The sequence below is a fragment of the Chanos chanos genome, chromosome 16, assembly GCF_902362185.1.
Source record: "Chanos chanos chromosome 16, fChaCha1.1, whole genome shotgun sequence".
NCBI classification, from domain to species: domain Eukaryota; kingdom Metazoa; phylum Chordata; class Actinopteri; order Gonorynchiformes; family Chanidae; genus Chanos; species Chanos chanos.
In genome coordinates, this window is record NC_044510.1 from 2,814,309 (window position 1) to 2,840,316 (window position 26,008).

A 26,008-nucleotide genomic window follows, 5' to 3' on the forward strand; every position below is an offset into this window, starting at 1 on the left:
TTTCAAACATTCACCTCACATTGTGTTATGAGACAGAGCAAAACTAAAGTTTTATGAGGTATATTTTCTTGTTTGGGCACAAGTTTAGATCATTTCTGCAGTTTTGACACAGTTTTTGTAATTGTTAATGCAAAGATCTTTCAGAAATATGCACGGTCAAGACAAAATATGAATTCTGAGAGACATTTTACCATTTCTTTTTTTAATACAGTGTAAACATGGTGGCTACCTGTGTCTGTTTTTCATGGTTTTACTGTGAGGTTGAGTATTGTGAGAACAAATGTTGTTTTAAACAATGGGAAACACTGTAATGATTCCGTGTCACTGATGTTTAGGAATGTTCTGGGAAGTGCCTACAGAGGGCGACAGTCGTGAAACTAGATTTAAATTCGACGACTCGACGAACGACCCGGAAGTGCTACTGGTGTTTTTTTTTTTTTTACTTGACACGTAGGAGCGGAGTTGGCAGAGTATTTAGAGAGAGTGGAAAACAGGGCAGGTAAGGATGCTTAAAACAGTGAATAAAGAGAAATGCACTGTTGCTCTCTGTCGGTACAAAATAGTTGTTGTGTAGTTACGAAGCTCGTATATCTCTTAAGCAGCTAGACTAGCAAGCTAATGAAGACAGCAAGCCGGAGGTAGTGGGTTGGTATGGGGAGGATATGTTAAGTGGCGTTATAGTTAACTGTGCTACCTCACCGCTTCAAGATAAGAAACTAGGTTCTGAACAAGCAAAGCGTTAACTCTGAGCCATCGCATTTGTGTCCCTCTTCTGTAACTAACTTGTGTCCTTGAGCTAATGTATCTAATTTGGTACCGATTTCATGTTGATTGTGTTACTGTTTGCTGCTTATCGTTGTGCTTAGTTGTCAGTGCCCAAGTCTGAAACAGAACAGCTAGAGATAGTGTAATTAGTGTAAGTGGACTTGCCGGTGCCCTTTTACATGCTTTCAGTTGCCAAGTTTTTGGATTGCAGTTAGCGTTAGTCGGCTGGGTGCCTTGGAGTGTAAAGTGTATTTGTGATGTACGACATTTGTAGTGATCCAACCACTTGTTTCGTACTGATGTTCCTGTGTTTTTTATTCTCCTCGCACAATGTTACACCTGACTGTTAAAGAGACGATGTTGAGTTCAAATCGACTTTGTTGTACGTCCTGTGGCAAAGACCTACGCGTTGTCACAATTAATCAAGGTTCATTTCAGTAACGCATCTACTCAAGTTTGTTGTCGGACCTGACCTAATGCTTGTATTCTCCGAAACTGAAACGCATTTTAGAACCATTCTTTTAGAGGAGGAAGTTACATTTTGATTGTAATCTTGACCTCAGGAAAAACGTGAGCTGATGTTCTACTGACCTAGATAAATGGTATTTTTCGTCTTTTCACAGGTTGATAGCAATGTCGGGGTTTGACAACTTCAATACGGATTTCTACCAGTCCAGTTACAGCGTAGACGATCAAAACCAAGGCGGATACGCCTACAGTAATTCAGAAGATCCTTATAACAAGTAAGAATTACAAATACTGTTTCCTCTTTCACTTTCATGGTTGTTGTTAACATATTTGTCATTTTTAAGTTGACACATTTTGTTAACCATGGGACATAGCCGTGCATTTGTGCTTATATTCAGTGGTGAATACGGTGACCTACTTATTGAATACAGTAGAAATAAAATGTTACTGGAGAACTTTCTACCTCAGAGTTGTGTATGAGTGCTGCTCCTCACAAAAACAGTTTGACATTTGACATGTTCATCAACCCTGCACTAAATTGCTTAAATACCATATATTTAATGCATATTATACATAGTAAAATCAAAGCTCAGACTTCTACATGAATGAAAATATTAGTTTACAGTAAATAAACTAACTGTTGTTGCTAAGGACCCTCTGAGTTGTTTTTTTTTTTTGGGGGGGGGGGGGGGGGGGGGGGGGGGGGGGGGGGGTCATTAATTTTTACAGTGGAAGCTGTAACCACTCACTGTAGGCTATAATCCAGAGGAATGCTGGGATGTGGTGACATGGTTATTTGTTCTGTTCTCAGACCATATGGGCAGTATGACTATTCCCAGCCCATGGGCTATGCTAACCCTGGGCTAATGCAGCCTCCTCAGGCCTACACAGGCCAGATCTACCAGCCCACGCCCGCCTTCACCCCGGCCTCCTCCCAGTCCATGTACAGCAGCGGCTTTGAGGACGAGCCCCCACTACTGGAGGGTAAGCAGTGTGTGTGTGTCTGTGTTCATTCTGGCCTTGTTGGAGGGCTTGGTCATGTGACATCTGTGGTACGGGACAGAGTGGCTTTCACGTGCTTGCTCCTGATTGAGGTTGGACAAAAAAAACAGACAAACAAAACACTGGTTGTCAAGGAAGAGCTGTTGATGTTTATTTACAAGAGGCAGATCTAGGGGCCTTAGAGCATCTTTACTCTAATGTTTCAGTGCTTCCGCTGGTCATATTTTTCTGTGGCAGCCCGCCACAGCAAAATCTTTGCCACCACGGCAATAAAAAAAATCAATCATCTAATCCAACGCCTTGGTGACTCACCCGGGAAGCCCGATTCCCGTACCCACCCTCGTGCACGCATTACGGAATTCAGTTGGTTAACGGCACTAATGGGCTATGTCACATTGTCATTTAGCCCTTGCTCTTACAAAGCTATGGTGTAGCTTAGGTGTTTTCCAATGAAAAGAAAAACAGACGAAGTAGGTCGGGGGGGGGGGGCGACGACGCGTCTCTCTCCTCGCTCTCTTTGGTCCAGGCTGGGTTAGTTTACCTCTCATCCCAGCTCTCTTCCCTTTCAGTAACAGCCTTTCAGTAACTACTATACTGCAGCCTGAGTTTATCTACACACTTTATGGCTGACTAAAATAACGTGACTACCGCTGATAGCATACGCTTTTGTGTGGCCGCGGCAACGTGCTGGTACTTTTCTCACACGCTGTTGGTGAGAGAGACTCGCTTCCCACAACAAAGCCGCTACACAGGTGCAGTCAGGCTGTCGTTACATTGTCGAGCGAAGCACTGGTGACAGACGAACTGCTGAGCGCTTAATTTAGCAACCGCTAAGAAAAAAAAAAAGTAGTTATAACTGTCACTGAAAGATAACTAGCTTATATTAATTGGTATAATTATTAAGTGTTACCTCCATAGACAGAGAGGGAACATGGATTAGGGATGGAGGACAGGGTTCGGGGAGGGGCAGATGAGGAGAGAGAAGAGAGGAGGCACGGAGAGGAGAGTGTTCAGGCAAGGGGAGCAGGAGAGGAGAGGGCGGAGGAGAGAGAGAGAGAAAGTGTTTAAAATGAGACCAAAAAAACCTCCAAACATACTCCAAGATTCAAGCCTTGGTTGTACCATACTTCAAATGTTAAGTTTCAAATACAAAACAAATGCTGTGTAAAATAAATCAGTTAAAATATGTAAATGAAAATATCCGTAATGAATTTATCCATCATTGTATAGTTGTAAACCCCCCCCCCCCCCCCCCCCCCCCCCCCCCCCCCCCCCCCCCCCCCCCCCCCCCCCCCCCCCCGCATCAGTTCGACACCGGGTTCGGCAAACAGACCATAGTGTACATTTGGCAGAGAGAGAGGGGCAGAATACATGACATGAGATGGAGCTTGTTTCAAAACGTATGTTCACCTAGGCCAAGCAAAACAATTGCAATGTTTTATGATAATAAAGAGACGTGGTTTACTTCATAGGCTGTGTGCTTGTGTTATTACATTATCTGGGTCACATAACAGTGAAATAACCAGAAGATGTATCCTTGGATTCATTCAAAACTTTAATTTGTTTGAAAATTGCGCTGCGGCTGCCCACTGCTCCGGCTGTGTGCGCGCTTGCGTGTTCATCGCTACCCCGGATGGGTCAAATGCAGAAGCCACAATTTCCCCACTGTGTGGACAGATAAAGTAAACTTAACTTAAATAATAAATGCATAAATATTTTAAAAATTTGACCAAAAGAGACAGTTATACCGTCGATCGCAAATGGTTCTGAGACAACGAACTGTACCGCAACATTCGGAATCGTCACAGGTCTACTTGGTAAGAGTGTTTCCCCGCGCTCTTGAGACAGACAGGTGTGTACTTAAGTTCGCGTGGCCCAGATCCCCAGCTGTGTGTTTAGAGTGGATCATAGTGAGTCAGCAGTCAGCCTCAGCAGCGTGAGGTGATGGGGAACAAGCTACTTAACTGATAAAAGGCTCAGGGCAAAGTCAGACTTTCCAGGCTTGACTCTAATGCTTATTTCGGTTAGCAGGCATGTCCTAGCTGCCTGTCTTCACTGCACTCTCCTTCTATGTGTTTTCACATGCACAGTGAGTCACAGTCCGATGCCAGTGGAAGCGAAACCTTTTATATAATCCCCTTGTTTATTTTTGTCAACTCCAATTAGCGCTGAAAAGAGCATGGACAGAAGGACCGGCAGAAAGAGAGCATCTAAAGTTTTATTAGGATAAAAGTCGATTATTCTGAATCCTCAGACCTCACATTCACGGCTTGCCCATTCCAGAAACTTCCACAAAGCGTGCTTTCGGACATCCAGAGCTTCGAGTGGAAGTTGGACACCAAAACTAGAGAAGAAGTGAGGTTTTCCTGATACTGGATACTGATTGAACTCAGATGTGAATATGAGAGTATTTGACTCAGTGGCTGGTCCTTTCTCAATGACCTTTGTTTACTGTTCTCGGCTCCTTAACTGTGTTCAGAATGCAGATGAGTAATGCAAAAGAGACCCAAATTCAAGATGTGAAAATTATAATATGATTAGAAAGTAAAATGATTAACTCACAGTGTACTTTTCCATGAATGGCACCCCTGGTTTTTGTTGTTGTCTGTGCGTTCGTTTTGACCTTTCTTTAAGCAGAATATAACATGCCATGCATGGAGAACTTTGCACCAAGTTGAAAACGAGTTTAGCGATAAGATTTTTGGAGATAAGAGGGGTGAAACTTCAAAGATAAATTTCTCCTATCTTCAGCGATAGCTAATTTACATACATTTGAAATTTATAATCACATAAACTTCACTTGCGCTTTCACTTGGTTACATTGGTTTGAGTAGTTCGTGGCTTGTTGTTTTAAAGTATACTCCCACAATGCACTGCTCTTGGCTGTCATTCAGCGTTGACATGGAAAGGTCTCTTCTGGCATCTTTTCACAAGCAGCCAGTGGGGCAGAATACTAAAAATACAGGCACGGATTAGTATTCAGCGCAAATATGCCTCAGTCCTGCAGATTATATTGGGCTGGGGGGGATAAACATTTTGTTGGCAAGAATGGGAGTAGCATGTCAGCTGGAAAAGTTTTTTTCCATCATGGAATCGTTTTTGTTTCTCGAAAATCATTAAAATGTGCCAGATGCGCCCAGAAGTTTCTATGTGATTACCCATAACCCCTCCTGTCTTTGACTGTTTTTTCCAGTCATTTGTTTGTATTGACATCACTTCAGATATTTTTCATATATTGACTTTTCTTTTTTTTTTTTTTTTACCCGAGAGTCAAACCATTTCATTCCTTGGTTCTATACATAACCCATTTTCCTCTGGTCTTTCAGAGTTGGGCATTAACTTTGACCACATCTGGCAGAAGACTCTGACGGTGCTGCACCCTCTGAAGGCAGCAGATGGCAGTATAATGAACGAGACAGACCTGGCAGGGCCCATGGTTTTCTGCCTGGCCTTCGGGGCCACGCTGCTGCTGGTAAGGAGCTCTGACACGTTCGATATAAACTCATAGAACCTCATTAAACTCTCATTGTGAACAATAAGAACATTCTGAAACAAAATAAGAGATGGACTCGTTTTCATCTCTGTTTCCTCGTTCATTCAAAACGTTTTTCTCTCTCTCTCTCTCCGTTTTTTTCTCTTTTTTTAAGCCCTCATTAAGTTCCTTTCTTTCATCTTTTGCAAAAAGAGCAGTGGGAGCTGCTGCACCATTTTCCTTTGATTTCATTCGAACATGTAAAGCTTTTGACGCTCTACAGATAAAACTGCTCTAGCCTCTTTCCAGTCAGTCCCCCCCCCCCAGGTTGCTCCGTTTCTTTAGCAGTACGGGATGTTGCAAGCAGTCAGATATGTCTCTCTGTGTGTGTGTGTCTCTGTGTGTGTGTCTCTGTGTGTGTGTCTCTGTGTGTGTGTCTCTGTGTGTGTGTCTCTGTGTGTGTGTCGTGCGTGTGTGTGTGTGTCACAGGCTGGGAAAATTCAGTTTGGGTACGTGTACGGGATCAGCGCCATCGGCTGCCTGGGCATGTACTGCCTTCTCAACCTCATGAGCATGACTGGCGTCTCCTTCGGCTGCGTGGCCAGCGTGCTGGGCTACTGTCTACTTCCCATGATCCTCCTCTCCGGCTTCGGAGTGCTCTTCTCCTTACAGTGAGTAATACCTGCCGTGGAGAGTCATTCATTCATTCATTCATTCATTCATCCATCCATCCATCCATCCATCCATCCATCCATCCATCCATCCATCCATTCATCCATTCATTCTTCTGTATTCTTTGTAAGTTATTTATCTTTGCATTTAAACACAATGCTGTTAAAAGCATAATGACGTTTTGTCAAGTCTTTCTACCCTGACCCCCCACCCCCCACGCCAAATTTCACCGCAGGATGCGTGATTTTTTTTTTTTTGTTCAGTTTGTTTGCACAGAAACAGATTGTTTGCTTTTCAGTTTCATTGTTTAAATTAAGTTGCCAACCTGTCTTCTACACATATAGGGCTAAGAGCACATCTATTAAATGTTTAGTGACAGACCGACTATTGAAACGCTGCTTTCGTATCACTTTCCTCCACACATGTAGTTTTTCTTTTTTTTGAGTTGTACTTTGACTTGGTATCGCCGCAGAGAGTCTAGATCTCTGCTCCATTAATGTGGCAGCTCCTCAGTTCCAGACACAACTTTAATCAGCAAGACTATGTTGTCTGGCAACATTTGTCTGCAGAAAAAAAAAAAAAAAAACAACAGTACTGATTTTCAACATCAGTCAACTTGTGATCCTTACCATTGTCTGTCTCAATAAAGCTTCCCACAAATGTTCATTTACATTGTGTATCGAGTAACATTCCACTGAGCCTTGCTCACAGAGAGAGAAATAACAAGCGAACAGTTCAACACCGCGCGCACACAACCACCCAACTGCATTGTTATTTTTTCTCAAAAGCTGTAAATTATAGTGTCGCCTGGAACAAAACAAGAGCTATACACACCTACACGCTGAATTTGTCCTCCCCCCTCAACCTGTGGCCCCTGCAGCTTTAAAAGTCCACCCAAGGGCAGAAAAAGTTTGATGCCTTTTTGTCCTCTCTCTCTCTCTCTCGTTTACAGAGGTGTAATGGGTATACTCATCACGGGGGCCATCATTGGCTGGTGCAGTTTCTCAGCCTCTAAAATCTTTATCTCGGCGTTGGCCATGGACGGGCAGCAGCTGCTCGTGGCGTACCCCTGCGCCCTTCTCTACGGTGTCTTCGCCCTCATCTCAGTCTTCTGAAAACCACAAAACCGCCGGCACAAGAGGAAGGAAATTAGGACACGACTCGTCAACACTCGTACACACACACACACACACACGCGCGCGCACACTCTAGGACCACTTTGCGAGAGCTGCTCATGCTCATGAATCATAAATACGTTTGCCTCCGACGCATTCCACGTCCACATCTGCCAGGAGGGAGGCCGTGTTTGAGAGAAAACGTGTTTTGCTTTGTCTGCCCTCCTCTTCTTCATCTTCCTTTTTTTTTTTTTTTAAAAAAAGAGACTTCATCTGCCAACTTTAGCGGCGCATGGCAAGCCGCTTGTCTGTAGCGCATGAGCGCACGTTTTAAGTTCAGCGTTTTGTTTTGTTTTTCTGCGTTTTAACTGCTTTCTTTCTTTTCTTTTCTTTTTTCTTTTTTCGCTTTTTGAAGAAGGTGAATAAGATGAATAAATGGAATCATTTGTGAAGACAGAAGCAAAGGTGCATTGAATGCAAATCAATGCAAAGAGAGACTTTTTACAACACTGAATGTGTTTTTTTTTTTTTTTTTTCCTCTCTTAATGGACCAGTTCTTTCTCCCCCCAAAAGTAGCATGCTTATCAGTGCTATTTTTTTTTTTTTTTTTTTTTGTCGTCTCAGTTCAGGATATCACAGAATCTAAACAGGCATTCTTACTCCAGTTCTGTGTGAGGAGTTTTGTGAACGTTTCAAAGCTCTCTGTGCAGTCACATTCCATCTCCCCCACTTGTTCCTCACAGTATCCTTACATTTGCCTAATATGTTGTGAAGGGCTTAGCCCTCTTAGCAGGTTTTGCTGGGGTGTAATGTGTATTTTGTGTTAATAAAGTTTGGTCAGTAAAGAGTGCCTACATGACGTCCTCACATTCACGCTTGGAGCTAAAATATATACCCTCCGCGCGAAGACGTACGCATACGCATACACGGACACACATCATATGAATTTAATTAAAAAGCGGAAAATGTTATGTTTTGTTGCTTGGTATACATTTTCATAGGTAATTCATTTCCACCCGATTATGGACTTGTCTGAGTATGACCTTTTTCTGTAAGATCAGAACAGACATGATAACCACATCACACAACGTCATTATGTTGCTATAGTGAAGTATATTTTAATGTGCGTCTTCAAAATGAATCGTCTTCAGTGAAGCAGCGTCACAGGATATTAACCATGGCGACTGAATATGTTTTCCAGACCAGACCTATTAGTAGAAGTTCAGCAAAAGGACAACAAGTCTATGGCACTACTTGAACAAAAATTTGTTACGGTTTACAAGTGCATAACGTCGCCTCTGGCAGTGCAGTTTTGACTAGCCTGCGTTGTTGTGAACGGGCAAAATGTTAAAATCCTCGCCCCTGTTATCCCGCTGACACACCATACATGATAAAAACCAGTTGGGAGAAACTGTAGATCCGCAGGTGTATGCATGACGCACACCGCTCAAATGCCGACAAAAACTTCAACTGGGCTAATCTTCGCATACATCCCGTCTTAATCTTCGCTCATCTGTTTTACATAGGATTCTGTATACTTAGGGAGTTCCACCGCGTTTTAAATCCTGGTTGGAACTAGTCTGAAATAACAACACTAATTTGTCAATACCAGGGGTATGTAGTATTGTTCCTTTTTATTTCAAGCTCACTGCAGCTGTTCTACCCAACCATTTCCAATTATCATTTCAGCAAATCCACGGACTTCTCATCAGTGCGTCTGCTAATCGTGTAGATCGTTTCAGGATTGTATCTGCAGAGTATAGCTGTTGTCACGCTCCGGTGTTGCACAATTTTATGTCCTTAGATCTCTGTGTTTATTGATACCATATGAAGACGATGAGGTTAAGACAACAGGAGCTCTCCTGTAAGCCTGTTTTAACATTGGCCCTTTTCAGGGCGGCAATGATGGACAGAGCAGTACTTTTCCTACCCAAGTTTCTGCTATTCAACTTAAAGGAAGCAGTCACTTTGCCTGGCTACCTTTAAAGAGCAATGACTGTGTCCTGAAGATGTCCAAAGATATTTCTATGTCGTGTATATACATGGTCTTTTGTACATTCAAATGTTTATCTTGTGTTGTGGAAGTAGTGGAAGCGGTTAGTTCTGGTGTTATTATGCTTGTGTAGCTAAATGGGACGTTTTACCAAAATAATTAAAGAAAAGTGAATGAATGTGTTTCTCTGTCTCTCTTAACTGAACGTTTGTCAGTCCGGACCATTCCGTGGTAAAAAACTGCAATAGAAGCTATATATAGATTCCATAATGATAGCGTTGCAATGTCGGCGACTCTTTGTTACATAAGTGCGTAATGGAAGGGAGACGTCTTTTTCAACGTATATATTTCAATCAGTAAAATACAGGGCTTATGTACGATATGGGCACGTATTTAAGACGTAAGCCTCCCAACGCCAAGTTTAGTCTCTGTATAACTTCCAGGCCTTCCACATTTGTTTCTCTTCCATACATGACTTGACCTCCGCAGACTGGACTTGTAAACGTAAAGCCAAAAAGAACGGTATTCCTAGACTCACTCAAAAGGACAGAACGTAACTGCAGATGTTTAAGCCAATCTGGGATCAGGTCGAGTACTACAGGGCAGCTAGCCAAGGGCATGCCCCACGCTGTGGTTTGTTCAGCCGCTTTAGGATCTCTCCTCCCAACCCACGAATACTAAAAACATATGCAGGATCGAGGGCGGCTCTGTTGCTGTTTTCTCTCTCTCTCTTTTTCTCTCTCTCTCTGTCTCGCTCTCTCTCTCTCTTAAAGCATCTTTAGCTATAATGGTAATAAGAGGAGCTTCACAGAAATGCTTTAAAATATCATAATATCTATTACAAATGAATAGACAGAGGGATAAGGCTGTAGCTAAAGACACATCAAACTCTGCAAAAACTCTGCATTGCATATGTGTTTACATTACAGACACACACACACACACACACACATATGTATGTATGTGTGTGTGTGTGTGTGTGTGTGTATATATATCAAATGGACAAATAGAATGAAACCTGTTGGTGTCAAACATGTCGCTCTTAGACAAACGTAATGTAATGGCCAGCTATTAACTGTACTGAGCCCTATGCAAAATTGTGCCAAAGACTGAAATGGGCTAGTGTGTTGGTCAGGCCCTATGAATTATTTGCTGGGTCTGAAATTCCAGAGGTCCAGGCGTTTGCTTTTAATCAGGACTTTCAGCACCCCCACCCCCTTAACTGCCAGGGAGTTTGTTTGCACACGTTTTATTGAGGGAACTGTTGTTGCCCTTTATCATAAAGAGAATCTGAAGCCACAGGAAATTTAAACGGAGAGACAGCGAGGGAGAGAGTGAGGCAGGCTTTCACTTGGACATTGTAAAGATGCTTTGGTATTTTTAGTCCCAACTCAACTTTGCCGCTTTTGGTTTGACAGCCAATCAAAATTCTCTGTGCGTGTTTGTGTTAAAGCAGTAGGCCTCTGTAAATGGGCACCCACTTCCGACACTGTTTAGTAGTGGCAGATTTGAGTGTAACAGTCCGAAACCCAGCTGTGTCACACTGGTATACCAGAACCGCGTTTCCTTGGGCAGATATGTCTGTCATGGTCATTCCCTCGTTCACTGTGGTCGCTAGTGTTCAGTGGTTCGAGTAACCCGTATAACTACGTTAAGTTATGTTAATAGTTATGCAAGCACTTTCTCCCAGGCAGGTTGTGGCCTTCCAAACTGAGGAGGAAACTACCAGTCCTCACTTTTTTACTCATAATGGTTCCATCCAAAGAGAGAGCTAGTACACCTGCTTGGTAAATCCGGCGTTTCGATCAGAGAGAGCTTCATCCAGGCCCTGGACAGAAAGAGAGGCAGTAAGCTTGTCTTTAGATGGCAGTGTTGAGTCAGACTGTAAGCATCGTCGTTTTGGCAAGTTTTCCATGTCTATGGTAGATTATGACCATATCCAAGAGAAGTTGCATAACGTAGTCCCAGCTGGTCTGGGCTGATTGACTCTTCGCTGAGAGGAATCTATTGGTCGGTACAAATCACGCAAGAACCACTTAAGACTATATTAGTTTCTCATTTCAACTTAATTTATACCATGGCAACCTTGTTGCTACCACCCCCCCCCATCCCCCCCTCCCGACATCACCTTTAAATTGAGATAATCTGAGACTTCCTCATCCAAACAGTCCCAATTACCCAGGTCATTTGCATTGGCAGTTCATTTGCCACAGCCAAGATATATTCAAATCAGGTCAGTGATTATTGATTGTGTGACACGCTCGCAGTGCAGACATGGGAAGTTCCTATGCAAGTTTTGTGTGTGTGTGTGTCTGTTTGATGCAGATTATTTGCAGAGCAAACATAGTTTTGTTTGCAAACCGCAAGTAGGCCTTTAGCTAGCATGATTTACCCGTACTGAAAGACAACAACTGACTAATCAAAATGTTCAAGAGCTGTTTAGAAAGACAAGAGTCCAAAATTGAAAGGACCTTTAGAGTGGAGAGAATTTGTATTCAAATTTTCTACAACAGGTCAAATCGACTGAATGTAGTCATTATAGCTTCTTTCACGGTTATTCTTCATGCAAGTGTTTCACTGTGAATGAGTCTTAGTTGTCAATTCTATTATTATTCATTTACCATGGGTACACTGGCTCAAACTGCTCAGATAAACAGACACTGAAGGAGAGCACTGTCTTGGTTAGCCTTTTCCAGGGGTTAGTGTGCTGGGCACCACAGAGCTGAGACACTGTCCTCTGTCCGCCCCCTGGACAGTGGAGAGGAATGCATGGCAGGGAGGGAGAGAACCTTCCTGGTTGATAAATGAGAAATCATCAGCACGGTGTCAATAATTCTCCCTCTTGCTTCAAGTGGACGGCACTTTGGACTCAGCGTCTTCACACCTCTCTGCTTTCACATCCCTCTCCCTCTCTCTCTCTCTCTCTCTCTCTTTCTCTCTCTCTTTCCGCCGCCATGTATTTCATCTTGAAAGTGGAGAAACTCGTTTTTGCTGCAAAGCTGATGACTTCAGGATATTTTCACCCCCTTTTTTTTTTTTAAGACGTACTTTGAGGTAATGTAAAGTAAGCATTCAAGCTCAACCACTGTTGTGCAAGGCAGTCAGTTTTCTACTTAGGACTAGAAGAGAAAACCCTTCAAGAATACAATTTATTTATGTCTCTAATTTGTCTAAAGTTCAGAGACATTGTCAATATGTTTGTCACTCACCAATCATTTGTTCCGTTGTTAGTTTTTCTTGTCTGCCAACAATTCTAACCTAGGTCAAAAGGGTTTAAGTAAATCTGATCCAAAATGAGGGTTTTTTTTTTTTTTTGGGCTAACTAAAATGGCAGATGTTTTGCCTGTGCAAGAAGCGAACCCAAAATAATAACGCCAATGAGGATGATTAGCATGTACTAGCGTTCTAGGAGCAGACGTGATTGGTGCAAAATGTGGCGATTGGTATTCAGCTGGGCAGGAAATTATGTATTTTGCTAGTCACTCAGCCTTATGCATATTCAAGGGGACGAGTGTTACTTGAGCACTGAGTGTGATCTTCAGCGGCTCCTGCACTTAATTAAACTAATTGTCTCGCTCGGTTGTGCGGGCTTACGGTCGATTCGGAACTCAATGAACTGGCCTGCTCTCCGTAGCTAGCCGCGCAGGCTGCAGAAAAAATGGTGGGGGGTCTTCTGTGGTTCAAAGGTAATTAGGGGCCTTCAGCTCCTACAGTGGAGAGGGAAAAAAAAACGATAATGTATCATTTCGTTCCCCCCTTCTCAGAGCAAATGCGTCTTCGGTGTTCTCACGTTGTTTGGAACATCGTAGGCAAAACATCATGAATGTCTTGACAGTTGTTAGCATTCAGTCAACCGTTGATTCCTTGTGTGTGACAGAAAACCAAACAGTTGCATGATGTGATCTATTTACGAAATAACTTTCATTGTCATTCAGGCTGTTCTCCCAACAGGAGACAGCCTTATGAAAACAAATATCACTAACGTTCTTCCTAACTCACTGTTCCTCCCTCCTGGACACACCATCTCTAACACACACACACACACACAAACACACACACACAGTCCTTTACAAACTCCTCCTCTAGTCAAATATTAGACTTTAATGACTATTCCAATTAAATGTGCGACAAAAGACCCTTACCTCCTAAGATCCTCTGTGCTTCAATCCACTCAAGGCCTCATAAAGTCCTGATTATGCTTTAAGTACCTTTTAAGCATATGCCGCTGATAGAGCTGTTTTCTTTTCTCTCTCTCTCAGTCTCTAATCAGAAAAGAAACATGCAAATGTGATGATTCTATATCTATCTATCTATCTATCTATCTATCTATCTATCTATCTATCTATCTATCTATCTATCTATCTAGCCATCTATATATATATATATGTGTGTGTGTGTGTGTGTGTGTGTACAGACAGTGTGATGTTATTCATGTAGAAATGTGTCATAGGTGTGAAAAGGTGCACATTTGATCCAGTCAGCAGTGTGTAAACAGTGAAAGGTAGCAGTAATATTCCTGAGACAAAATGTGGAATTTTTTTTTAATGTTTAAACTGTAGAAAAGAAAAAAAAAAAAACATTGTAATAAAACCTGTTACCATTCAATTGACTTTATTAAATCCAACAAATGTGTTCAGAGTGCTCTCCAAAGGGAGGCCAGACACCGCTGTACCCTGGAGAACCTCACTGTGAGTCTCTCACTTTGCCAGAGATGTATCAGCTGAGTCACACCAAGGGTTGAGTGACACTCCAGGACCCCCTTAAAGAGAGCTGCCGACCCTTCAACAGGTGTGAGGAAAGATGACACGAGGAGGAACCGCTTATCCGAATCTCCCAGACACGCCAGGCCTCGGTATCCTCATTTGCCCTGGTCGTGTTTTCTGCCCAGCTTAAAGAACACTTCATTTATTCCAAATCATTACACCAAAACATGGATAATTATTTTACTAATACTACTGGGACACTAAGTGCTGGACTCTCAGATGAGGATTAAGTTTAATCCTAGACAGTGGTGCATTGTAAATGGATCTCTCCATTTAGAATGTACTTTTATTCTCTGACTAAGCTTAGTCATTGTGTAAGAAACTAGACCTAAAATGATTAAAACGTTCAAATTTATAAGTGCATGCAAAGGGGCAAAAAATACAATAGCACAGACTGGTGTTATTGACAGTTATCTTAGCCAATCACAGATAGTCTGACTGCTTCAACTACTTATATTGCAGGAGTGAGTGGTGTCCATTCATTCTCGCTGTTCACTGACAGCTGTCAGTTAATTTGCGAGTCCGCAAGACAGTCCGTAAAACGGTTGAACGTTTGCGAAAATGTCATACTCCCAGGGCAAAACCAAAACTATCTGATACTATATAAAAATATACATTGGCAATTGTATCAGGAGCTGGTATTGTACTGGTATTTTATTATCCTAATAATGTAAAACCAGTAATTCCCCTGTATATATTATACGCATTTGAGTCGATTGAAGTGGATCAAAAGCGAACCGGAAAGTAAATCCAAAGATACATGGTAGGCCTACGTTGTCAAACTGTTCGGTTCTGTTCTCTAAAAGAGCACAACGAGGCACTATGCTTCAACACACGGGAGACTGGTGGCTTCAAACTTCAAACAAACATTTGCTCTCTGTGTGACGAGTGAATACGTCCGCTGTTCTTATTTGAATACAACTCGTCTTGAATGCACCGGAACACGACTCGTGACAACAACAAACCGTTAACTCACCGTTAAATCTTATTTATTGCATCAAAATCATATTACCCCGGACAGCGGGCTTATTCATTCTCTTTCTAAACCCCACTCTGACCCCTGTGATAGCCGACAATTGGCAGCATGTAATATATATATATATATTTTTAACCAAATAGACACACACACGCACGCATGCACGCACACAAACAAGCATCCCTATAGCGACATCTGCCATGTCTGAGCCTTATGTCAAAATATTATTCAGAATCAGAAAATCCCGGACGCAAAACCTCACACATACGCTGCTCGGATGTCAAAGGACGGACTTTCTCTCTGTAATTTCTGTAAATGTGTATTTTGCTGAGTTTTTTCTCTTTTTCTGGTGCGTGCAGTTGAGACATGTAGAGAAGACCAGGCTACTCCTTCACCAGCGAGACCATCTAGCAAAAGAGAGATTTTTCTAGTTAAGTTAGTTTAAGGTTATGTCGTGCATTACGGTTGCATTGCGATTGATCATTGTGGTGCAGTTTAATCAATTAAAAAGAAAAAATGGGTGGAATGTAACAGGCGTATCCCAAGAAAACTGTCAGCGGGGAACACGATGTCATTCTCTCGCTTCAACTCGTTATCTGTCTTTTTTACCGCTGAATATGACGCACGTTTCGAGTAACTGCTGCAGTAATTACACATACTTCGGGAAATGATGTTGGGGAAGGTGGAGAACGTGTTTAGATATCTGACACCTGTGATTGAAAGTGATTTGGAATACTTCACCAGTGTAGTCTTACCGCTACCTGAAATCTTGACAGCTCTCTCTCTCTCTCTCTCTCTCTCTCCATCCTTGTGGTTGCCTAGGAACCTGTTGCCTAGGCTTTGTCCAAATATGAGATTATAAGAATTAATGGCGCATGTAGTACAATATAATTGGAGAGTTCAGTAGAATCGTTCTGCCGTTTCCCTCTGTTTCTCGTTTGCATGAATCTGTAGCATTTATAATGTCGTGTTATAATTACGGGCATGTTGGTGCATATGCCCTTGTCATGAGATTATCGCGAAAACACATATTTACGATCTTTCTGTCATCACCATACTCTATGTGTGTGTGTGTGTGTGTGTGTGTGTTGGAGAGAGAGAGAGAGAGAGAGAGAGAGAGATCACTTCTACCTGCACATTCATGTGTAAAAGGAATTAGGACGGAGTTTTGAGGGGATTTTTTTCTTCAGTATCCAGAGATAAAACGCAAAGTCCGTTAATGAAACAAACAGCTGTTCCTCATGCTTCCATGTTAAATGAAGGCCGTGCATTTCCCCTCAGAACGTGGTCAATGAAGTCCTTATATATTCGCACTTGCATTATTTGTGTGTGCGCGCACCCGCGCGCTTTTGTGTGTGCATGCATGTATGTGCATGTGTGGTGTGTGAGTGTGCACGTGTGTGCACATGCACGTGTGTGTGTGTATGTGTGTGTGGTTGTGCGCACGCATGTGCCTTTGTGTGTACAGGCGCATGTATGTGTGTTGAAGTATGTGTGTGATTGTGACTGAAAAAAAAAACAACAAAAAACAGAAGAAAAACAGTCTTTCGGTCTGTAGTATTTTAAGACGAACATCTTTGATGGCATATAATGTTGCTCTGCATTTCTCTCTCTCTCTCTCTCTCTCTCTCTCTCTCTCTCTCTCTCGGAGGACAGAGATAGAGCAGGGCAGTCGAGAAGGAGAGTAACGTAATGATTATTTTAGGAACCGTCATAAATCAACCATCATAGAAGCAGCATATGGTGACCTTCCTTTCTTTCCTCTTTCAGCCTAGAAGTAATTGGTAGTCAGTTGTGTGAGTGGTGGGGTAGGATGGAGTTGAGTGGGGGGTGGGGGGGTGCAGGGGTCTTGGCGGTGATGCAGAGCTAAGCGTTCAGCCGAATAACACACTCTGACAGAGCCTTAGATAAACTCCCTGTCTGTGCATTATTTAATGAGCAGCCCCCCCCAACCCCTCCCCCCCCCCCCCCCCCCCCCCCCCACACACACACACACACACACACACACACACATGGCTGCACTGGGCACAGCTACAATGGAAAGGCAGACTCACGTGCATGCACACACACATACTGTTCACTTTGTTTGCTGTTCATTTTCTTTGCTATTCCCCTTGCTGTTCACTTTTGTTTGCTGTCCGCTTTTGTTTGTTATTCACTTTGCTCTTCACTATGTTTGCTGTGCATTTTATGTCGCTTTGTTTATCGTTCACTTTATTTATTGGTCACTTTCTTTGGTGTAAACGTTGCTGCTTATTTGGTTTTCTGTTCCCTTCCATCACTGTTCACTTCGCTGTTCACTGTGTTTGCTGTTTGAGTGTTGATGTATTGATTATACTCATGTTGGTGGGTTTGAGCATTTTGTGTGCCATTCACACTTTGTTTGCTGTTCACTTTGGTCACTGTTCACTTTGCTTTTCTCATTGTTCAGTTTGGCCATTGTCCACTTTGCTGTTCAGTTTGGTTGCTGTTCAGTTTGGTTGCTGCCTACACACTTAAATGTCTGAATATTCCTTGGTCTCAGTGGGAAACATGCATTATGCACTATGTTTGCTTAACTTTACAGTATCTCATGTGAGATTTTTCAGCTGACCCCATTTTTACTTGGCTCTTATTTAAAAAGTTATGTTTTCTTGTCTTCCATCAATTACACCCCCTTGTACCATTAGAAGGCACAGCCCTGCGTGCACAACACCCTCTTCAGTATGAAATCATTGTGGTCTGACCTTACAGTAAGGTCAGTAACGCCCAACACAAAGACAGCTGATAGTCATTTCCAAAGACAAAGAATACTCTTCAGAGGTTTAGATCTGTGAGATCTATCATCAGGGTTTTTTTGACATAGTTTTTGCCCAAGACTTAGGGCTGTAATGAGACATCCATCTGTGACAGTACATCCGTAGTGGTTCATCTTACGAAAAACATCTTTACTTTTCTCTCTCTTGAGAATGTACACAGAGAACAAGCATAATTCACACACACACACACACACACACACACACACACACACACACACACACACACACACACACACACACACACACAAACATATGTACAGACATAATTCCCTGAGGAATGTGGTCCGTGAGGGAGAAGCATACACAGATGAGGCGGTGTTCATGGCCACCCTGAGCAGTGATAGATGGGTGACTATGGGGTCAAAGCCCTGGGGAGTAATGTTACTCCCTGGTATCACTTGACACCATGCATCCATGCATTGCTCTGATATGTCCTCATTTAAGGGCATGTGACTCTGCATGGCAAACAAAGAGGTCCCTATGTGTGTGTGCGCGTGTGTGTGTATGTGTATGTGTGTGTGCGTGTGCGTGTGCATGTGTGCGTGTGTGTGTGTGCGTGTGTGTGTGTTTGTGTGTGTGTGTGTTACCTTATTATTTCTGTTGTACAGTGTATGGAGCGTATCTATCTATCTGTGTATCTATCTGATTGTCTGTCTGTCTGTCTGTCCGTCTATCTATCTATCTATCTGATTTTGTATGTTTATTAATTTATTCACTCATTAATTCAGTTGGCTTTTTTACGATCTCAATATGGATGTCCAGCCTCAGCATCCAAAGCTGTGGCTTCCTATCTAATTACAGCGAGTCCTAATTCCTGGAGAAAGTTCATGTCCATGCACATATTGGTTTCCTTAATAAACACTTCATTCAGCCTCTTCCACACCATTTGTCTTTTTTTCTTTTTCTTCCTCTCTTTCTTTCTTTTTTTTTTTTTTTGCTTCTGTTAATATTTGGTCAAATCCCTGGCATCGGTCCCTGTCGATCGAGCTGCCTGTTCGATGTGATGTTTAAATGAGAGAAAATTGCTGATTTTGAACACAGCCTCCAGAGCAGCTGGGTCTGTTGGAGAGCTGGTAAGGGAACACTCCACACGACGCATTCTAATGACTGATTAACGGAGCCTGCTCTTAATAATCGCTAATAACAGCATCAAATTACCACAACAAATAAACAAGAATTCTATTAGGAAGCCAAGGACAAAGATAATGAAATGCATGTTTTGGAAAGACGTTTCAAATGTTTGGCCAAACAAATTTACATTTATTAATAAATATTTTACAAAAGGTACATTTTGGTGACTGGCATTTGAGATTCCTTAAAGAGGGATTTTTTTTTGTCAGCGTGTGCTCATCTTTCGTTGTGACGTACAACAGTAAGTAACACTGTACTTTAAGTTCAGTTCATACAGAAGTTCATACATAACTAATTATAAAGTCGTAATGAATATCACACCCCTCATGTCAGCGTTCACTTTATTATAAGTTGTAAGTTCTGAATTAACGATGTAACACCCCCAAACTGAGGCATAATCTTGTTAATTGTTTAATCACTTTTAGCAGATAAGAGGTTTACAATGTGTTCTCTGCTCTTGGTTATTGAGATAAATTTACGGAAGGGTTGGAAGCATGCATAACAGTTATGCTTGTGAAGTTATGTTTTTTTTTGTTTGTTTGTTTGTTTTTTTGTTTTGTTTTTTCTGCCGCTGAGGTGATGAAGTATCTTCAGTCCTCATTATGAGCTCATTATGTAAAACTCCTCACTCATTCTGCCTGCATAAGACAAAAATTAAAACAATAAAACAATACAGTCAAGATTCATAGACAACTCTTTTCACTGTAAATTAGCAGGTCATTACCTGAATTCACTTTACCAGGGAAACTCTTTTCACTGTAAATTAGCGGGTCATTACCTGAATTCATTTTACCAGGCCTCGTTGTTTTTGTATTTAATCCTCCAGTATCATAGGTCAAAGGTTAATACAATTTTTTTTTTTTGCAAACAACTTGCTGAGCAGTAATCCTTTTATACCTCCATATTCTCATTCATTATCTCAGTCATGACGAATTAAACACCAATGATAGCCTCGGATTCGGTCACATGCTTCATCTGGCTCTTCCAGTTACAACCACAGACAGTGAAGACCCATGAGAAGGTTTTGAAGCTTGCTGTAGTTTTTAATGGCCTGAAGTGCATTGGAAAAATTTAAAAAAAAAAGAAAGAAGAGGTGGAGTCATGTTCTCTGTGCTATAAAAGCAGGTTATGCAAAGCACAGCTGAAATGATGAGAGTTCATTAAAATGACTGGTTTTCACAACACGCCAGTTAACCTACAAATGCAAGGTAGGTGTGGGCATTTTTAGAAGTGGATTTAATGTCTGAGAGGCGACGGAGGTACATGGACAATGACAGTTGAAATGGAGGTCATTTCAGTGTCCATGCAGGTCATGTAATGTGGAAAAACTTGCTACTGTGGTCATGACACACAGCCATCCAGGACGCTTTGTTTTTCAGACAACAAAGAAAACCTGACGAACCATCTATAATTTTGCAATCCATGGCAACACAGCAAACCAGGTTTCCTATGACTAACCAGGAATGATTTCATGCGAGAGAATAATTTTACTCATTCACTTCACTTGAAGGATGAAGGGACACAGTGTAGACTTGCAACTGTGACTCACATTTCTTTGTCGGCTCATCTGTCTCTTCTAATGTAGGCTGCTTTTTCCATCCAGAACCCACACCGTAGGAAAGTCATCCCGATCTGTTTCAAATAAACATCTCGGTCAATGTGAGTGCACCGGTCCAAAAGTGTGTTTGGAACTTTCTGGAATCGCTGTGTATCTACCAGAACAAGAGCAGAGACAGATCATAATGCATAGTAACTGGTTGGATACACTCAGCATTCAGGAAGTGAGGTAAGAGTGGCTTTATCCAGCGGTTAGGAAGAAGAAGCCCATCTGACAAAGCCCCAGTGATCAGTCAGGAATTACCCTCGGTCTACAGCATTAGCTCATTAGAAAGCAGTTGGGTTTTGGAGCTGCCAAGTTTGTTAATACTGCTTCAGATAGAAAAACAGATGTTGTCTGTCTGTTTTACAATGTACTAATATGCATTGCTCAGAAGAAAACAACACAGTGATTCTTAGAACTGAGAAAAAAAAAGGTATGAAAGAAATGACAGAAAAAGGGTCATTTAGAGACTCTTTGTCTCTGAGGTTGCTCTTCAGTTCACAGTCATAAGTTATCTCTCAAAGCCCTTGAAGAGTGCTTTCCTCTAAATTACTGGTTAGCTGAAATCACATTTAATTGTTAAGTGTTTTGTGGCGAGATAAAACAGTTGTGGCATATTTAGGTCGCGGCTCATTTCCAAGACACAAACTCAGATCACATGACACTTATGTCAGTGTAAGGTCCAAACTAATTTACGTTTCAGTGTAGTTTATTAAAAGCTGTTTTCAGCTTCCCCATGGCTCGTCTCTAATCTGAAAGGAAAATAACGTTTCCAGTTTAATCTGTCTCGCATTGGGCGTTGCGTAGCAAAAATTCACACGCTTCTCCTGAAATCTCTGAATTTTCTCTTTTAGCTGATGAGAATGAGAATTGCGTTTTACCAATAAAGGGAATGTTTCCTATCATTTGCTTTGGCATCATTTTCATTTCGATGTACGAAAAATCAAAATCGTCAGTCCACTAAATTTTACCCATTTTCATTATCATCAGGTCTGAATTACCAGAGTGTTTTCAGAATGTCATACTTGATTTTTTTTTTTTTTTTTTTTTTGTAAATTGGCTTTTGCATTGCGGGAGGTAAACATAAATGTTAAGGTAAAGCGAAGAAGCAAAACAAAACAAAAAAATCTGAAGAACTAAGCTGTGAATCTAAAGGGCATGTGGGCATCTGTCATCTGTGCTGCTCAGCAGTTGCTGGCAGGTATGTATGTGATGCGTTTAGCAGACTCTGCCCGTTCTCAGAAAAATTCTCGATGGAAAATTAAGCTTGCAGAGAGGAGGACATAAACAAAAGGAGGAAGCCTGACTAACACTCTCCCTCCAATAAACACATTAAACGAAATTAGACTGTTAGAGAGAGAAACAGAGAGAGAGAGAGGGAGAGAGACAGACAGAAACAGAGAGAGAGAGAGAGAGAGAGAGAGAGAGAGAGAGAGAGAGAACAAAAAATGCACTCGCTTGCAATTGTCAGGTTTCCAGTGAAAAGCATGGCGTTGCCATGGAAGCTGCTGGAAAGGATACTGGTCGCTATGCAGGGTCTAAATAAACTAAGAAGAAGCTGACCTTGTCCTCTGGCCTCACCCAGGTTGCCTAATGAGAAACTCTGCATTTGTGTGTGAGTGTGTGTATGTGTGTGTGTGTGCGAGTGTGTGCGAGTGTGTGCGTGCGTGTGCATGCGTACATGCGTATGTGTGTGTGTGTGTGTGTGCAAGTGTGTGAGTGCGCGTGTGTGTGTGTATGCGTACATGCATATGTGTGTGAGTGTGTGTAAGTGTGTGTGTGTGTGTGTGTGTGTGTGCGCGCGTGCGTGTGCATGCGTGTGTATGCGTACATGCGTATGTGTGCAAGTGTGTGAGTGCGTATGTGTGTGTGTGTGTGTATATGTTTGTGTGTGTGTGCATGTTGTACCAATCCATTTCCTCCCGTTACAGTGATTCCCCTGGGACCTGCCGCATTTAACTGGACCGAGAACCTCGAGTGTATTTGTCTCTTATGCAAACACACGCAAGATCCCCCGTGACTTTCCACTGAGATGATGAAAATATCCAATCCCATGAGGATCTACGCAACACACATTACACATCTGTGCGTCTGATACTCTCGTAAATTCTTTCTCAATTACAACACGTTGAAACCTTACGAGATATGTGAAACTGTATGCAGGTTGTTTTTTTTTCCCGTTGTTCTCAGCACATCCAGAACTGAAATATCCAGCTGCAGAAGGCCAACTGGGATTCAGTTCAGTTCAAATTTATTTGTATTGCGCTTTTTACAATAGGTATTGTCACAAAGAGAAAGCCAAAGGTCACGTGGTGAGGAAAATCCCTTAGGCTAAGATACAAAAAAAAAAGAAAACACCTTGAGAATTTCAGAAGACCATTGATGTTTTCTAGAATACTACAGAATCTATTCCATCATGTTTATGTTTACACATCTACAATCAGAAATCCATCCCTCCTGGACACAGCTACATTTAAAAATTCCTTTTCTTGTTTGACTACAGAAAAAAAAAACTGCTTACACTTTTTTGCACAGTGTAAAGTTCATGACCTTTGCTGTTAAGCTTTAACATGTTTTATTTTGTTTTCACTTTGGAACTGAACTCTTTTATTCCTGATGAGGATACACTCCTCGTGGGAAAACCTAACCTTGCCACGGGTCATGGTTGCTGAGTATTACATTCACCTGTGTCATTTGAGGGTAAAGGGTGGACGTAGAGTTTCTCTCACCCAGTGAGTTCCACCTCCGTCCAGTACGACCTTTAACAGTGACTGGAGAAGGGGTCGTAACATGACATTTTTCAGCGTTGTGTGTCAAAGGTTGTTACAAAGGAATGGCGATACTTTGAGTATCATTTTAAAACAGCAGATACACAGTGGTAAGAAACATATGATTTGATCTTCAAGAAAAGGCTATAATGGAGTGAAAGAAACGTGTTAACTATTTAGCTTCCACACAAGTTCAGACATGGCCTTAAGCAAAGACCATTTCAGTAGAGAGATACTTCTGCTGAGTGAACCGATGACTGTCTTTACCATATGTTCAACATACATACATGGTAAGAGAAAGGATATACAAATTTCTAAGATATCACCAAATATAAATGAATGTACTATTGTCCAAAGGGAATTGCACCTTAGTAAAAATGAGCAAATGCAACAATACAAATAGCATGCTATGAGTTGCTTCTCAGATAAGTCAGAAATATTCTACTGTGCTCTGATACAGTTGGAATCGATAATTTTCACAACTTTTACATTTATCTCTAAAAAGTCAATCATTTGCACTTCTGTATCCAGCAGTTTCAGGGAGAAACTGCCCGTAGTGTTTTACGATTAGCGTGAAATGATTAGCGTCCATGGCGGGAGACAATGGGAGGTTATGATGCTGCGGTTTGACTGGTTCAATGGACCATTGTTCCCAGCCATGGAGGCGGGAATGATATCATCTTCAACATCTTGATAAAAATGATAATTCACGATAACTTGGTTATTGCTGCCAGTAAAATACCCGTGGATAGTTATTTTAAGGTAAGATAATGGTGAGAGAAAAAAGAAACCATTAGCGTACTGTAACATGCATACTGTAACAACCATGCTTTAACATAAGTCTTAGCTGTAACAGAGTGTCGTAACGTCAATATTAGAAATGTCTGAGTAAAGCTATTTACTACATTTTTACAGTCATATACTGTAACTCAGCTACAGTTATAAGAGTTACATGGAAGTTAGTTTTTGAGCCATGACATAGAAATTCATGTTGTTTGTAATATTATAATGTTTAAAACTGCTTTATTGTACGTTGCATTGATTCTGAAGAAGAAAAAAAAGTATTGTTATTTTCAAAATATCAGAATAAGACACTAATACTGGGCAGTAATGTTTTTGAATGATGAATGAAAGTTTTTGAACTATTCACTTGGAAATCCAACACATGTCTGAGCTTTTCCACAGATCTCTGATTAATCTGTGAGTACAGCTAAAAAAAAACAGCATTTTTATACACTGTTTTCTATGCAAGTACACTTCTTCAAACTTGGGAATAATGTTCATTGGGTCATAATGTCCTTTCTTTTTTTTTTCAGAACAGGAAAGTAAAAAAAAACAAAAAAAAAAAAAACAAAACAAGAAAACAAGAAAACAAGAAAGAACCGAAAAACAAAAACAAGAAAGAACCACCCTGATTATAATTAGCCTGGATTTACCCTCACAGGGAAGCTTTTGTCTTTTTTTTTTTTTTTTGTTCTGCCTCCTCTTCTGTATTTTGTTACTGGCCTCAAATAACCCCAGTGACCACTTCCCCCCCCCCCCCCCCCCCACGACATACAGAGATCACGGTCTCTGTCTCGCTCCGTGTTTACGGGTCTTCGTGCCATCTATGAATGAGTAGCACTTTCGTCTGCCACTACAGCCAGAAAGGCGGTGGGAAGTGGGTGTCAGCATGTAACCACCAATCCCCCCTAAACAACTCCCCCCCCCCCCCGCCTCCACCATGGCCCTTTGATGCTTCAGAAGGGACCATGGGACAGAAATCAAGCTGGTTCTGGTCACATTCGGCAGTTTGTTCGAGCTGCTGTGGGGGCTCCCTTTGTCACTTCACGTTATCGCTTCCATAAATCTGATGCTGCTGGGTCACTGGACATGGCGTGTGAACTAGGTTTGGAGTCAACAGTGGGTCCCTGTCAGAGTCTAACACAACTGACTAACCCTGGAGTCTGCGGTCAAGAATACAGGGCCATACTCAAATGGCTTTGATTAAAAAAAAAAAAAAATTTACAGAGGATCAGATACTTCAAAGGAGAGATTATTGCTACGTTTCAGAGGCATTTGGAATGTTTGGATTTAAATAATCTTTCCCTGGAAAATCCTCACTCGAAACCACAGAAAAAAAAAACAACAAAAAAAAAAACCTCCAGCTATTTTGTTTATGAGTTGTTACTGTCTGAGAAAGCTGAAATGAGAGTTTAGAACTATGTCTTCTCTAACCATTGAATGTGAAACTAGATGTAACTCTGTAATGTTTTGCCTAAACCAGTCAAGCCATCTGCCACAAAGGACATAAAAACTCATGCCAAGCTTAACCTGCTTTCGACATCCCACAATGCACCGTCGGGTGACCTGAGGTCACGATGGAGGCGGAAGTTTAAGGTTCGACTATGCAAAGTATGTGAAGGTGCAGATGTGTGGAGTTTTCTCAGTGCCAGCTTTGTGTGAGTTGCCCGATAACGTCGATAGCTATCTCTTTTGTAAGTGC

General features: G+C 41.7%; 1 protein-coding gene across 1 annotated transcript; it reads left to right on the forward strand.

Annotated features, from left to right (window-relative positions):
* The first annotated feature begins 468 nt into the window (after positions 1-468).
* Positions 469-7,576, forward strand: yipf5 (Yip1 domain family, member 5). The gene is made up of 6 exons (XM_030793569.1): positions 469-499; positions 1,389-1,508; positions 2,045-2,217; positions 5,562-5,707; positions 6,197-6,378; positions 7,332-7,576. Exons 2-6 carry the CDS (start codon positions 1,399-1,401, stop codon positions 7,492-7,494), a joined length of 774 nt encoding a protein of 257 aa, XP_030649429.1. The 5' UTR covers positions 469-499; positions 1,389-1,398; the 3' UTR covers positions 7,495-7,576.
* Positions 7,577-26,008: the final 18,432 nt, after the last annotated feature.

Bases quoted from the DNA above. Each gene is read 5' to 3' on its own strand.
- yipf5 (XM_030793569.1), top strand. From the start codon at position 1,399: ATGTCGGGGTTTGACAACTTCAATACGGATTTCTACCAGTCCAGTTAC. The intron at 2,218-5,561 runs GTAAGCAGTGTG...CTGGTCTTTCAG, and splicing joins CGAGCCCCCACTACTGGAGG to AGTTGGGCATTAACTTTGAC. The intron at 5,708-6,196 runs GTAAGGAGCTCT...TGTGTGTCACAG, and splicing joins TCGGGGCCACGCTGCTGCTG to GCTGGGAAAATTCAGTTTGG.